The following is a 13,591-nucleotide window of genomic DNA, read 5'->3' on the forward strand; positions in this document are numbered from 1 at the left end:
TACAAAACCTGACACAAACAGGAATATCCCATGTGTCATTATAACAGGCTGAATTCAAACCAAACATTATTAATTCCTACAGTTAATCTAGTTTAGATACAGTTTGTTATTCCAGGTCTCCTTGGTATTCCTCACAGCTGCAGTAGATATACTAAAGAATCTATGTGTAAGATTTTTTTTCAGAGGGCACTCTCTTTGTAGCTGAATCTACAGAAATGGTTCACTCCTTTTAGCAAACAAAGCATTGTTACCTGGTGAATGCTGAGGATATGTGGTGAAGCTGGGACTAGATCACTAGTCATGATGGCTACTAGTGTTTCAGTTCAGGTAGACTAACCAAATCATTGGTACAACTAGTACCTGTGTATGGACTACGGTCTCCATGTGCTGTCACTGGCCTTCATGGATTTTTGGAAAATAAAAAGATCTAAAATGTAACAGTCCTTGTTACATTCCATTGATAGGTATGGGATCATATTATTATTATTATTACTGCTATTCATTGATATATAAATATATACACACTCACTGGCCACTTTATTAGGTACACCTGTTCAATTGCTTGTTAACACAAATAGCCAATTACATGGCAGCAACTCAATACATTTAGGCATGTAGACGTGTTCAACTTGCTGAAGTTCAAACCGAGCATCATAATGGGGAAGATTTAAGTGACTTTGAACATGGCATGGTTCTTGGTACCAGACGGGCTGGTCTGAGTATTTCAGAAACTGCTGATCTACTGGGATTTTCACGCACAACCATCTCTAGTGTTTACAGAGAATGGTTCGAAAAAGAGAAAAAATCGAGCGAGCGGCATTTGTGTGGTGTAAATGCCTTGTTGATGCCAGAGGTCAGAGGAAAATGGGCAGACTTTGAGATGACAGAAAGGCAACAGTAACTCAAATAACCACTTGTGACAACCAAGTTATCCAGAATACCATCTCTGAATGCACAGGCTCACCAAAATTAGACATTGGAAAGCTGGAAGAAGGTTGGCTTGTCCGTTGAGTCTCCGTTCCAGCTGCGACATTCAGATGGCAGTGTCAGACTTTGGCGTAAACAACATGAAAGCATGGGTCCATCCAGCCTTTTATCAACGGTTCAGGCTGTTGGTGGTGGTGGTGTAATGGTGTGGGGGACATTTTCTTGGCACATTTTGTGACAGGTTACCTGAGTATTGTTGCTGACCATTGTTAGGGATATTAATGAGACAACATAGGCAAAACCAATATTTTATCACATACGTAAAATAACGACGCTACCAAATATTGTAGTACCACATCCACAATACTAATTTAAGGAGATACCCTATATTTTATCTCCGATCCTAAATCCTTTCAGATCGCCAAAAATCATAATTCAAATCAGATATATATCACCAAGATAGTCAATCAAAAATATTATATATTGTAAATACAATTTATAAAATCTATATATGAGTCAAACAGTACATAATATAAAACACAAAGTTCTTAAAACATGTCAAAAATGAATCAATTCAAATACAGTATATTATCGATAGTTATCAATATGAATTACTACTTTATGAGTCTAACACACAATTAATTTCCATCCCACTCAGCAACCAAAAATTGATAATAATCAGGGCAGTAATAAAGATATCACTATCTCTCTAATATTAGTTCAACTAATATAACAAATTAAAAATAATTTAATTGTGTCTAAGAGTATTAGTGAAGTTCCTAATAGATGCAAATAATGTCAAACTTCATCTATAGGTAAAAATACCTTTTCATTATTGTTATTATCACGGGTTATAAGCTGCAGTCTCACAAGCCGTCATATACAATAATGCAATATACTATTTCCCAGAAACAGGGAATTCTATACGAAGAAGACAAAATTCACCTCTATTCAGAATAATAAAACAATTAGAATTACCACCACTTGTTGCTGTTGTCCCACCTGGTCCTTGTAGAAATTAATCCAGGTTCATTGGCAAGAAATTAAGTGGAAAGAATATAACTTTCTACCAGTTTTATATAGGTTAGAACTCAAAGTAACTCCAAGAGTGGAATATGGTGCCAGAATCTTAAGATTCCAATTCTCTGGGGTAAATTTGGTGAATAAATCCGTCAGGGTCTGTCCATTTCAGGGTGCCTTCTTTAAGGTAAGATCTCTTTTTTTTATTCAAGACATAAACTTTTAAAGACAGGGCTTATTAAAGCCTCCACCTCTTGATTGGAATTCTCCAATCATAACGGTGGGTTTTACCCATTATAATTAGGATTTCTACTCATATTTACACTGTTGTAATTTCTTAATTTACCTGTGAGAGACGCTCTGGTCTAAGAATTAACTTAAAACCATTACATATGTGTTTGGAATTTATCCTTGGTCACCCTTATCGCCAGGTGTTACTTCCTAGATAATAACTCAGGTCTTGGTAGTCTTACCATGTATCCCCCATTCCAATTTACATTCCTAAGGATATGCAGTGTCTACTCCTTAACTTTCTCATGGAAGATAACATTAATTGTATCATATATACGCTGAAACATCATTATACATGAATACTCCTTTGTTCTCAATTATAGAGGGAACAAGGACAAAAAGAAATAATCACTACATGATTAAGTAAAATAAAATGGCTCTGACTCCATTTTGTGTTCATGTAAAGTACAGAATATATGGAATACATGTTTTCTATCATAAAATATCTGACACCATGTCCATCCCTTTATGACCACAGTGTACCCATCTTCTGATGGTTACTTCCAGCAGGATAATGCACCATGTCACAAAGCTTACATCATCTCAAATTGGTTTCTTGAACATGACAATGAGTTCACTGTACTCCAATGGCCTCCACAGTCACCAGATCTCCATCCAATAGTGCACCTTTGGGATGTGGTGGAACGGGAGATTTGCATCATGGATGTGCAGCCGACAAATCTGCAGCACCTGCGTGATGCCGTCATGTCCATATGGACAAAAATCCCTGAGGAAAAAAAGGGACAACGGGGGAGGCTTTTTATTTTAACATGGAGGGCACCTTGGAGGTTATCATTATAGGCTATGACACAGTGGGGACATAGTCCTAAATTCATAGTGGGCCTGAAAATTTCTAATAGGGGCACCGACCCTTCATTTGTAATAGTGTTTACACTTTTTGGATCTTGAGCTTAGTCCAATAAACCAAATATATATGTTTATAACATGTACAGTGAATAAAAACACTATACGTAAAACCTTCACAAACAAGCATATATTGATACAATTGTATATAGAAGGAATGGCAAAAAAGTAAAATGTTCCAGGAGCACATAGATTGTGGAATAGCGGTAGGAATTACACCTGTGCAGTGAAGGCTTATGGCGGCAGTCCCCCTGCTGCCTAACCGGGTGGTAGATCGCTCTCCTGCTGCTCAATGGGCCAGTTACAGGGGAGATCTTTGATCTGTCATATTCAGGAGCACAAAAAAATTACTGCAGTTTTTCTGAAGTAATACTGCTATTTTTTGGACGTGAAAAAACTGCAATACTGCACTTTTACTGCAGTATTACTGCACATTTACTGCAGTTTTACTGCATTTGTACTTCACTGTACTGCAGTATTACTGCACATTTACCGCACTTTTTTTTTTTTATATTGCAAACCTACAGTTGTAGTTCAATGTACTGCAGCTTTATTGCATTTGTACTTCCGTACAAAAATAACTGCAGTACAACTGCAGTACAGTGAAGTACAAATGCAGTAAAACTGCAGTAAATGTGCAGTAATACTGCAGTAAAAGTGCAGTATTGCAGTTTTTTCATGTCCAAAAAATAGCAGTATTACTTCAGAAAAACTGCAGTAATTTTTCGTAAGGGGGAATATCCCATATTTCATTATAACAAGCCTTTTAAGGCAATGCAGACTCTGACAAGGAGGGGGCAAATGGGGATCACTGGCCTAGGCCCAATGGTAAATGCATCATTGCACCTGGGTATTAGGGGTTTTTATTTATTGTGTTATATAGCGCCATCATATTCTGTAGCGGTCTACAATGGGTAGACAGGACATAACAAGTAGTATATAACATAACAATTTGACTTACAGAAACAATAGGTGAGGAGGGCCCTGCTGAAACATGCTTACAATCTAAAATGGTAGGTAAAGAGTGAGTGGGGTGAAAGGAATACAACAAAAGTCCAGGGGCTAAGAGGGCAGACGCCGGGGATAGGATTAGTTTTTCTCCTGGAGAATATCAAAGATACTGTAGGGTAGTGTTTAAGCAACTGCGGCTCACCAAATGTCATGCACAGTGACCTGTCCCTTTCTCAGTATCAGGCAGGTTCCTAGCAAGTCACAAAGCATCCTTAACACAACTCTTTAGCTGCAAAATGTTTTGAATGGCACCCTCCTTGTGAATTCCTATAAAAAGTCCATATAAAGCAGCGCTATAGCAAAGGAACTTCCTCTTCACATAGCCTACGTTTGTTTTCCAGTTCTCAGCAAAGCCTTTACTAAAAGACAGTAAGTATAGTTTCGCTCCCTCCAGTTTATGTTCCTTAACATTTTTTTACAACATCCACATACCTCTCAACATTTCAGATATCCAAATTCAAACACCTTTTGGGGGGCAGAATAGAGGCGGAGCTGGGAGTATGGTTAGCGGCCGGCGCCCTTACAGCTGTGATAGAGGCTGATACTACTATTGGTCTGTATTTCATTTGTAAGTGATAGGCCTAACCCAGTGGCGGAGCTACCGGGGTCGCAACTGCGACCGGGCCCTGGAGTTCTGCCACTCAAGGGGGCCCAAGCAGGGCCGGACCGGAAATTTCCCGGTGGGCCCGTAGATTCGGCCGGCAGAGCGGGATTTGAAGCTGCCTCCGGCGCCAGGGGCGGGCTGGGCAGGGGGACAATTGCCCCCCAGGCTGCCCGAAATCTAATCTAAGCGGCCGCTGGGTGCTGATGCGGCCGGCCGGCGCTACTATAATACTTTTTTTAATTTAATATGGCAAGCTGGTCCGGCTTGCCATATTACATTTTAAAAATGTATTAAAGCAGCGCCGGCCGGCGGCATCAGCACCCAGCAGCTGTGTGCGATGGCCGCCTAGTGATGGGAGCAGCGTGAAGGGTGAAAGCTCCGCCCCCTCGCACGGACCTTTCACCCCTCACGCTGCTCCCATCACTATGCGGCCATCAGATTGCTGGGAATGTAATCTAAACGGCCGATGTGTGCTGATGCCGCCGGCCGGTTCTGCTTTAATACTTATTTTTTTTACTTTATATGGCAAGCCGATCCAGCTTGCCATATTACATAAAAAAAAGTGTTAAAGTAGCTCCGGCCGGCGGCATCAGCACGCATCGGCTGTTTAGATTACATTCCCAGCAATCTGATGGCCGCATAGTGATGGGAGCAGCGTGAAGGGTGAAAGCTCCGCCTCCTCTCACCAGAGTGGCATATAGGAGGGTATAAAGCATATCGGGGAGGCAGAGTGGCATATAGGGGGGCATAAGGCTTTTCTGGAGGCAGAGTGCCCCATGATATGCCTTTTAACCCCCTTTATGCCACTCTGTCTCCAGAAATGCCTTTTAACCCCTATATACCACTCTGCCGCTATAAATGCCTTTTAACCCCTATATACCACTCTGTCTCTATAAATGCCTTTTAACCCCCTATATGCCACTCTGCCTCTAGAAATGCCTTATACCCCCTTATATGCCACTCTGTCCCATTATATGCCTTTTAACCAGAGTGGCGTATAGGGGTATAAGGCATTTCTGGAGGCAGAGAGGCATATAGGGGGTTAAAAGGCATATCAGGGGCAGAGTGGCAAGCCTGGGGCAGATGTGCATAACTGGGGGGGGTCAGGTTGGCGAATAAAAGGGGGAAAAAAAGTAGATAGAAGGGGGTAGGGATAGGGTAGATAGCCTGAGAAGGGGGGGAGAGGGTGTAGATGGTGTGAGAGGAGGGTAGATTGGGTTGGGGAGGGGCCCTTAACAGATTCTCGCACCGGGGCCCTGAGGCTTCTAGTTACGCCCCTGGCCTAACCCACTTTTATTTCAGGCTTCTCCAGCAGCAAGAGAAAGCTGTAGATGGACTTCTACAGACCAGTTGTTATTTGATAGCAATAAATGTGACCTAAAATGACCTCTGTAGTACACCTACAATGGGTGATTTGTTTATACCCCGCTGCGACGGGGATTGCTGCTCCTGTCATGTTTTTCCCTCCCCATTCTGTTCCTCCCTTTCCCCCATTCCCTTACTCCCCTGCCTACCGATTTCTTTAAACCAAAAACTCAATAAATCATTATTTAAAAGATCAAGTCATTTACCATCAATAATTATTTGCAGGCACCTATTACTATTAGTGAAAGAGGGAAGAATGTCCTGCCAAAAAGTCATCTTTCACAAGTGATGGAACAAGAACCCTTATTGAGAAACCCTTATCTTTTTAAAGTGATTACATATTTTCTTAGGGATTGTCATAGCATAAGAATCATGTAGCATATGGTAAACTTGCCCAAAATTACAAAGTGGAAGGTGCCCAGTCTTTACTTGGGACGACACCAGTTCTGCCAGCGTCCACTCCCCTTAGCATGATATATTTTCTTAGGAACTAAATTGTCAATAGGTAGACACCAGTTGTATGTGAATCCCCCACAAGATGGAACTCACACATGGTGTCCAACACCCGCCATTCCTATGAAAAGATATGGGCACAATATATGATATATTTACAATCTGTTTAATCGCCTCTATTTTTTGTTTTCTTATGTACCCTTTACATAGTTATTTTCACTTTTAAAGCATGCAAGGCCTTTTATTTTTTTAACAGTTCACAGTTTATTAAAAGACATGTAAAAAGGATACAAGGCATTGTAAAGATACATTGGTATCATGACAGTCTGCACAAAGTATACAACATAGGTACAGAAATAATGGGTGTGTGATACAGCAGGTACAGAGTGCGGACCATAAAATAAAAGAGTCAAAAGACAACCCGTACCCCGAGAGGATACAAAAGTCGCATGGCATAAAAAACACATTTGCTATTACTGAGTAGGTCGATCTAGGGTATCTGGATACGAATCACAACACCATCGGGCGCCGAGATGACTGTGTGATGAGAATGCCTAGCTGCGGATGTGAAAACCCTGATAATACAATACATGAAATGAAACATAAAAAAACAAAGAAACTCAAATATGTGGGACCAAAAGTCCCGTCCCGTCCGGTGGAGATGTGGGAACCAAAGTGCTTGTACTCAAATAAGGTAAGTAGTAGGTGCCTAGATCTAAGGTGTTGTCCCTACCAAGAGAGGTGTCAGAGAAAATAAGAAGCGAACCCAAGGGGTCTGGCCGTTGAGAATATCGAGGGTCATGCGGTTGGAGTGTTAGAGATGAGTGAGTGGAATGACGGAGACGTGAAAAAGGACTGCCAGGGTAGCCATTTCAGGCCATGCTTGTGGTCAAGACCCCTAGAAGACATAACCATTTCCTCCATCTGGTGGATAAAGTTAACCCGGGAGAGCCACGCCGAGATCGGCGGGGAGCACTGCTGTTTCCAAAACCTGCGAATCGTCGCCTTAGCGGCGGTGAGTAAAAGTATGGTGAGACTATGCTTATATGAGTGCAAGGCCATTTTTTATCCAATGCAATGCTTGCCACCAAACGAAAATCATTGTTCAATAATAAAATAGAGCGGTCTCGGAATATTATGGCTCGCTTATTGGTTTCGTATTTATATTATTGGGCATATGCTCATTTTTGCAGCTGATGCTAAAACAGCATATTTTATGCTAACTGGATGGGTCTTTTACTGATTTGATAAAAGGACGTTGGTGGGTATATATAAACACATATATAACAGTACACATTTTTCATACGCATCTCCATTCACCTTTCCTTAGCAAGAGGAACACATATGTCTGTATGACACTCGGAAAGTTAGTTTAATTCAATCTACAGCGGTCAATCTAAAGTGTTAGAGAACACTGCAAGATGCATTTCTGTCTCGAGCATTTAACACTCCATTGGTAACCTCGAGGCGGATGTGAGAGTCGTTTGGATTCAGATCGAGGCTTGGAACGCAGAAGCAGCGCGGGTGTTCTGTATGCGGCGCCCGATACAGTATGGCGAAACATCACCCTGATTTGATTTTCTGTAGAAAGCAGGCTGGAGTGGGTGAGTGTTTGGTTACAGATGTAGTGATCGAGCTTTTCGTGCGGAAAACATATTCGCGTGTTTTTCATCGAAAGGATACGATACAAACCGATTAGTTCAGAAATGGCGGACTCTCATTTATTCATAATGCATGGCCTTTAAGAACAGAGGGTTAATGTGTACCGTAAGCTTATTCACATAACCGAACAGATGTACGTTTAGTGTTAGTTTTTGTAGATTGTGGTTACGTAAGAGTGCTGTGAGTCTTAGGCCTCTTTGTAGTGAGGTTTTATAAATGTGATTGTCCACACTTTGTGTCTGCTGCTTCCTCCCAGCAACTTGCAGATAGGGCTTTCACTAAACTGACTTTGCAGGCGAGCTGCAGTTTTAACACGTTCGCTATACATTATCAAGGGCTAACCCTGTCGAGTTTTTTGCTTCTAGTAATATAATCTTTTATTTATATAACGGCAGCAATTTACTCAGCACTCCTTAGAGTACATATTCAAAGAGTATGGCAAAACTAGGTCTGACAGACTTACACTAATGGATCTATGTTTGGAAACTGGGTGGTAAACCTTAAGTCTCACTTAAGTATGTCATTATTATTATTCTTAATATGAAATATGTCTAATTTTTAATTAAATGCCCCATTTGTGTTATTCACAGAAGGCTCTGTTGCCTGGCATTGCTTATCGCATTACTTGTGGTCAGCCTCCAGAGGGGGCTCATCAGAGGTCTCAGGACATCCTGGATAGACGCCCTGGGAACCTTTGTACTTTTAATTTTGTTTGCGGTATTGTCATGACTGACATCCCTGAAAGAGAATTGCTGAAAATCTGTTTGGGCCTTCTCCATTATTTGCAGAGGACAACCCAGGTTGTTTCATGGCGTTTCTAAAAACCATAGTACGTACTATTACGTCCTTGTTTGCCTAGACATAGTACGTCCTTGGTTGAGAAGGTGTTAATATTAGGGCTGCAACTAACGATTATTTTAATAATCGATTAGTTGGCCGATTATTTTTTCGATTAATCGGATAAAAAAAATGAATGTAAATTTTTCCTTTATTTAAAATAATTTACTAAACAAATGATGTTAAATACAAACAGCAGAATAAAAAAACTTTGATAATACATTTCTTGTCTTTATTTCCCAACCAGCCCCCCAATATATGCACATTTGAGCCCAGGCTTGCTACGCTGCCTCCCAGACATGCCATGCTGCCCCCCCACATATGCCACGCTGCCTACCACAGCACTCCACGCTGCCTCCCACATCTGCCACTCCACGTTGCCTCCCACATCTGCCACTCCACGCTGCCTCCCATTTCTGCCACTCCACGCTGCCTCCCACATCTGCCACGCTGCCTCCCACATCTGCCACGCCACGCTGCCTCCCACATCTGCCACGCCACGCTGCCTCCCACATCTGCCACGCCACGCTGCCTCCCACATCTGCCACTGTGCCTGATACGCCTTATATCCCCTGATACCCCACTCCATCCTCCCCAGACATGCCACCCTGCCTCCCAGACATGCCACTTCTCTACCCCCAGATATGCCACTCTACCCCCAGATATGCCTTATACAACCTGATACACCACTCCGTCCTCCCCAGACATGCCACACTGCCTTCCCCACATATGCCTTATATACTGTATATACCTTATACCCCCAGATATGTCACTTCACTGCCCCCAGGATTTAGATTCCCCTAAATTAACCCTAAACTCCCCATTAACCATAACTGCCCCTAAATTAACCCTTAACACTGCCTTAACCACAGCATCCCCTAAATTAACCCTAAAGACCCCATCAACCACAGCATCCCCTAAATTAACCCTAAACACACCATTAACCACAACTGCCTCAAATTAACCCCAAACACCCCATTAACCACAGCTGCTCCTAAATTAACCCTAAACACCCTATTAACATAACTGCCCCTAAATTAACCCTAAACACCCAATTAACCATAACTGCCCCTAAATTAACCCTAAACACCCCACTAACCATAACTGCCCTTAAATTAACCCCCACCTCCCCTAACTTTCAGTAGCCCAAATATATATATATATATATATATATATACACACATACTTACAGTTAGATGAGTGTCACAGCCATGTGGTTCTGGCCTGGAGAAGGAAGGGGCGGGGCCAGTTGTCACAGTGATTACAGGGAGGGGGAGTAAGTAGGAGCTGCTGCTGTGAGACGGTGAGTCAGACTAAACTATTATATAATGAGGGGGATTTTTCAGAGCGTTTGCTCTGAAAAAACCCTCATTTTATAATCGATAATAATCGATTCAACTAATCGATAATGAAATTCGTTGCCAACGAATTTCATTATCGATTATTATCGATTTTATCGATTAGTTGTTGCAGCCCTAGTTAATATGCATTCTTCCAAAATGGGGTGAAAAAGGTAGGAAGGCGCTTCCTTTGAAATCAAAACGTTTTACATGAAACACAGATTTGTAACTTCTTGTTGGTAGGAATATAATATGGTGAATGCATACGTTCATTTGTAATATGTATCGGGTGTGACTGCTGATTAACATGTTCTCTTTCCATTGCAGCCATCGGCAGACTGTGTGAAAAATGTAAGTATCTACTAGTAAGAACAAAGGTGGTTTTTGCTATGTCTTCCTGTTTCTATTTTCTTATTGTTAAGGATCCGAGTAACTAATCTATGTTTTAAATAAAAACAGTATTTATGCTGACAGACTTCTGTATGTAGTTCTGAAATTGTCCATCCCTTGCTGAGGTTGGGAGAACTGGGAGGTCCCGCCAATTTTAATAGTTTTTGTACAGTTACATTTTGGCGGACGCCCTTATAGACGGTGTACACTTTACCTCGGGGAGACTATTTTCCTTCCTGGGTAAATTCAGCTCCTCGTAGATAGCTAGTTTAAAGGGAAAGTGCCACCAAATTTAATTACTAGCATGTGATTAAACATAAGTTCAAAAATGCTGTTTAGTTATTTTTACAGTATACTTTCATACATCCATATCCATTTGTGTTCTAGCTCTGTTTTCTTAGCCCAGTCTACTAGACAAACAACCATACTCCTCATTATACTGCCGAATGGCTAATTGTTAATCACCCAGAAGGACTCTGATGATCTTGGTGTATACAGTAATGTAGATCAGCACTGAAGAAAACTTGGTATTATCTCATTTTGTGAAAGTATAGTTCCTTTATCTGCCGACCTAGAGGCTGCCATTGTTTTCATTTGTGATATTTTTGGTGACCAATCACCACACTGAGCTGATCATTTATAGCAATGCTACTGTAGTCTGTTCATCCATACACTTTCATTAGCATGTCTGGGTAGGTGATTTATGGAATCGTTACGTGGTTTACCACAAGGCAGTATAAGTCGGCAGTGTGTTTGTCTGTTTAACAGAACCAGAATAACCACCAAACAGCTAATATACAGCTGCCATTGATGTGGACACTGTGTTTTATGATATTTCAAATATAAAGATTCCTATGTCTTATCAACCCTATTATGTAATGCAATTATAAATAAAAAAAATAACTACAAATTAAGAGATTTTTTTGAATTTAAAATGGATCAATATAGTAAGATGTAAAACTACCGTTTCTGTTGAGAGGATAGAGTCAGGTTTGAGTCTTTTTTTTTTGTCACGTTTTCCTTAATTTTTTTTTCCTTCAGGTGATGGAAAGTGCGTGATCTGTGATTCCTATGTAAGGCCTTGCACACTTGTCCGGATTTGTGATGAGTGCAACTATGGCTCTTACCAGGGACGCTGTGTTATCTGTGGAGGTCCCGGTGTATCTGATGCTTACTACTGTAAGGAGTGCACAATTCAGGAGAAGGATGTAAGTGATGAGTGCAGCTCTCAGTATTTTAGGTAGAGATTATAAACCCTGATCCTGGGGTTTTAAGAAGCCCTTTATTCCTGACATCCATGCACCTTATATTCAATTATATGAAATATTTTATTGCAGAAGAATTCTGTGGAATAATTGAGCTATTTTACCTTTTTTATTTAAGTATTCAGCTTCTGTGTCCAATGTACCAGGCTCCTTTGTCAGTTAACTGGATAGAATAACCAGAATACACCTGGATGACTTTGTGTATTTCAAATATGTATGTGGCTTAATTTTAATATCAGAGTTCAGTTCTAATACTTTATTCCATTCGGTTTATTTTTTTCCAGAGAGATGGCTGTCCCAAAATTGTGAATTTGGGAAGTTCTAAAACAGATCTATTCTACGAGAGGAAAAAATATGGGTTTAAGAAGAGGTAACCTGGACCTGGTTGATTCAAGTGGCTGAAAATAGTGTTTAAGAAGGACATTTGTAGCAACTACATGTATTTTTTTTAAAGTTATGTTGATTAAAGTGTCTTTTTACAAATGCATTCATATTTTTTTGTGTGTGTGTGTGTGTGGAACTAAAGAGAGTGATTTTTCACTTAGAATTGCTGCACATTTAGCTAACCGTTAAACAGTCAGATACCTCCCGGTAGAGCAATTGGGGGGCCTAAAGCCAGTCATGGGTCCTGGGGTGGACGCTGGAATGACTGCCTGGGCCTCCCTGGTGATGAGCCTTTGGACAAGTTCCCCTCCTGTGGTTTGTCCCAGAGGTGAAGGTGTGTATGCTCCTCTAGTGAACTCAACTGTAAGGATGACATTGGAGATGCCAGAAGAGGTCTTGACGAGAGCTAAAAAGTTCTTTGCCAGTTACTCTGAGGCCTAGAACTTTTCCTGTTTCAAAAGTCAGATTACAGAACCTTGAAATCACCCCAGGGAAGACTTCAAACATCTAAAAGAGTTAAGTAGCCTTTTCCATTCGAGACGGCTATCTTGCAATTCTTTAGGCAGGTGTGGCTGGCCATGAGATGATGTACCATTCCTTGGAAGATGCTCACTTCTAGGGGCATATGGACTGGACGGCAGAAAAGGAGCCGTCAAGAAGGCTTTCAAGTCAGCTGCGGCCGTCTTAGTATTGCGGCAGCCGCTGTAGGCTGTTCAAGTTATGTCTGCAGAGACTGAGGAAGTTAGGATCTGGACCTAAGACTGATATCTCAGCTGCTGTGGACTTTTGTGAGCTGTTGTCTATTCATAGGGTGGCTAGGACCTTTGCCTTGTCAGTAGTTGCATGAAGAGCCCTTTGGCTAAAGTCATGGGTGGCTGACTCCACATGTAAGAATAAGCTGTGTGGAATTTGTTTCCTGGGGAAGGATTTATTTCAGTGAAGACCTGTTGGAGCGGTCTCAGGAGACAAATGCTTGTTTCTTCAGTGCAAGAATCCTCTAGCTTAATTTTTCTAAACATCAAGTAATGGGCACACTTATGTTTATAGAGGCCACTTGCCTAAGAATAAAGCGAGAGGAACAGCCTCTCTGAGTCTGGACGCCAGGCCTCCTATTTGGGGGGGGGGGGGTAGCTTAATCTTTTCAGTCATGTATGGAAGTTCATCAGTATATACGGCCG

At 41.4% G+C, this 13,591-nt stretch overlaps 1 protein-coding gene across 1 annotated transcript; it reads left to right on the top strand.

Moving 5' to 3' along the window:
- Positions 1–8,022: 8,022 nt before the first annotated feature.
- On the top strand, positions 8,023–12,516 carry PHF5A (PHD finger protein 5A). Its single transcript, XM_053469975.1, has 4 exons — positions 8,023–8,139; positions 10,702–10,725; positions 11,806–11,972; positions 12,314–12,516. The coding sequence occupies exons 1-4, from the start codon at positions 8,088–8,090 to the stop codon at positions 12,401–12,403; spliced, it is 333 nt and encodes a 110-aa protein (XP_053325950.1). The 5' UTR covers positions 8,023–8,087; the 3' UTR covers positions 12,404–12,516.
- Positions 12,517–13,591: the final 1,075 nt, after the last annotated feature.

The sequence above is a fragment of the Spea bombifrons genome, chromosome 6 (genome assembly GCF_027358695.1).
Source record: "Spea bombifrons isolate aSpeBom1 chromosome 6, aSpeBom1.2.pri, whole genome shotgun sequence".
NCBI lineage: Eukaryota > Metazoa > Chordata > Amphibia > Anura > Pelobatidae > Spea > Spea bombifrons.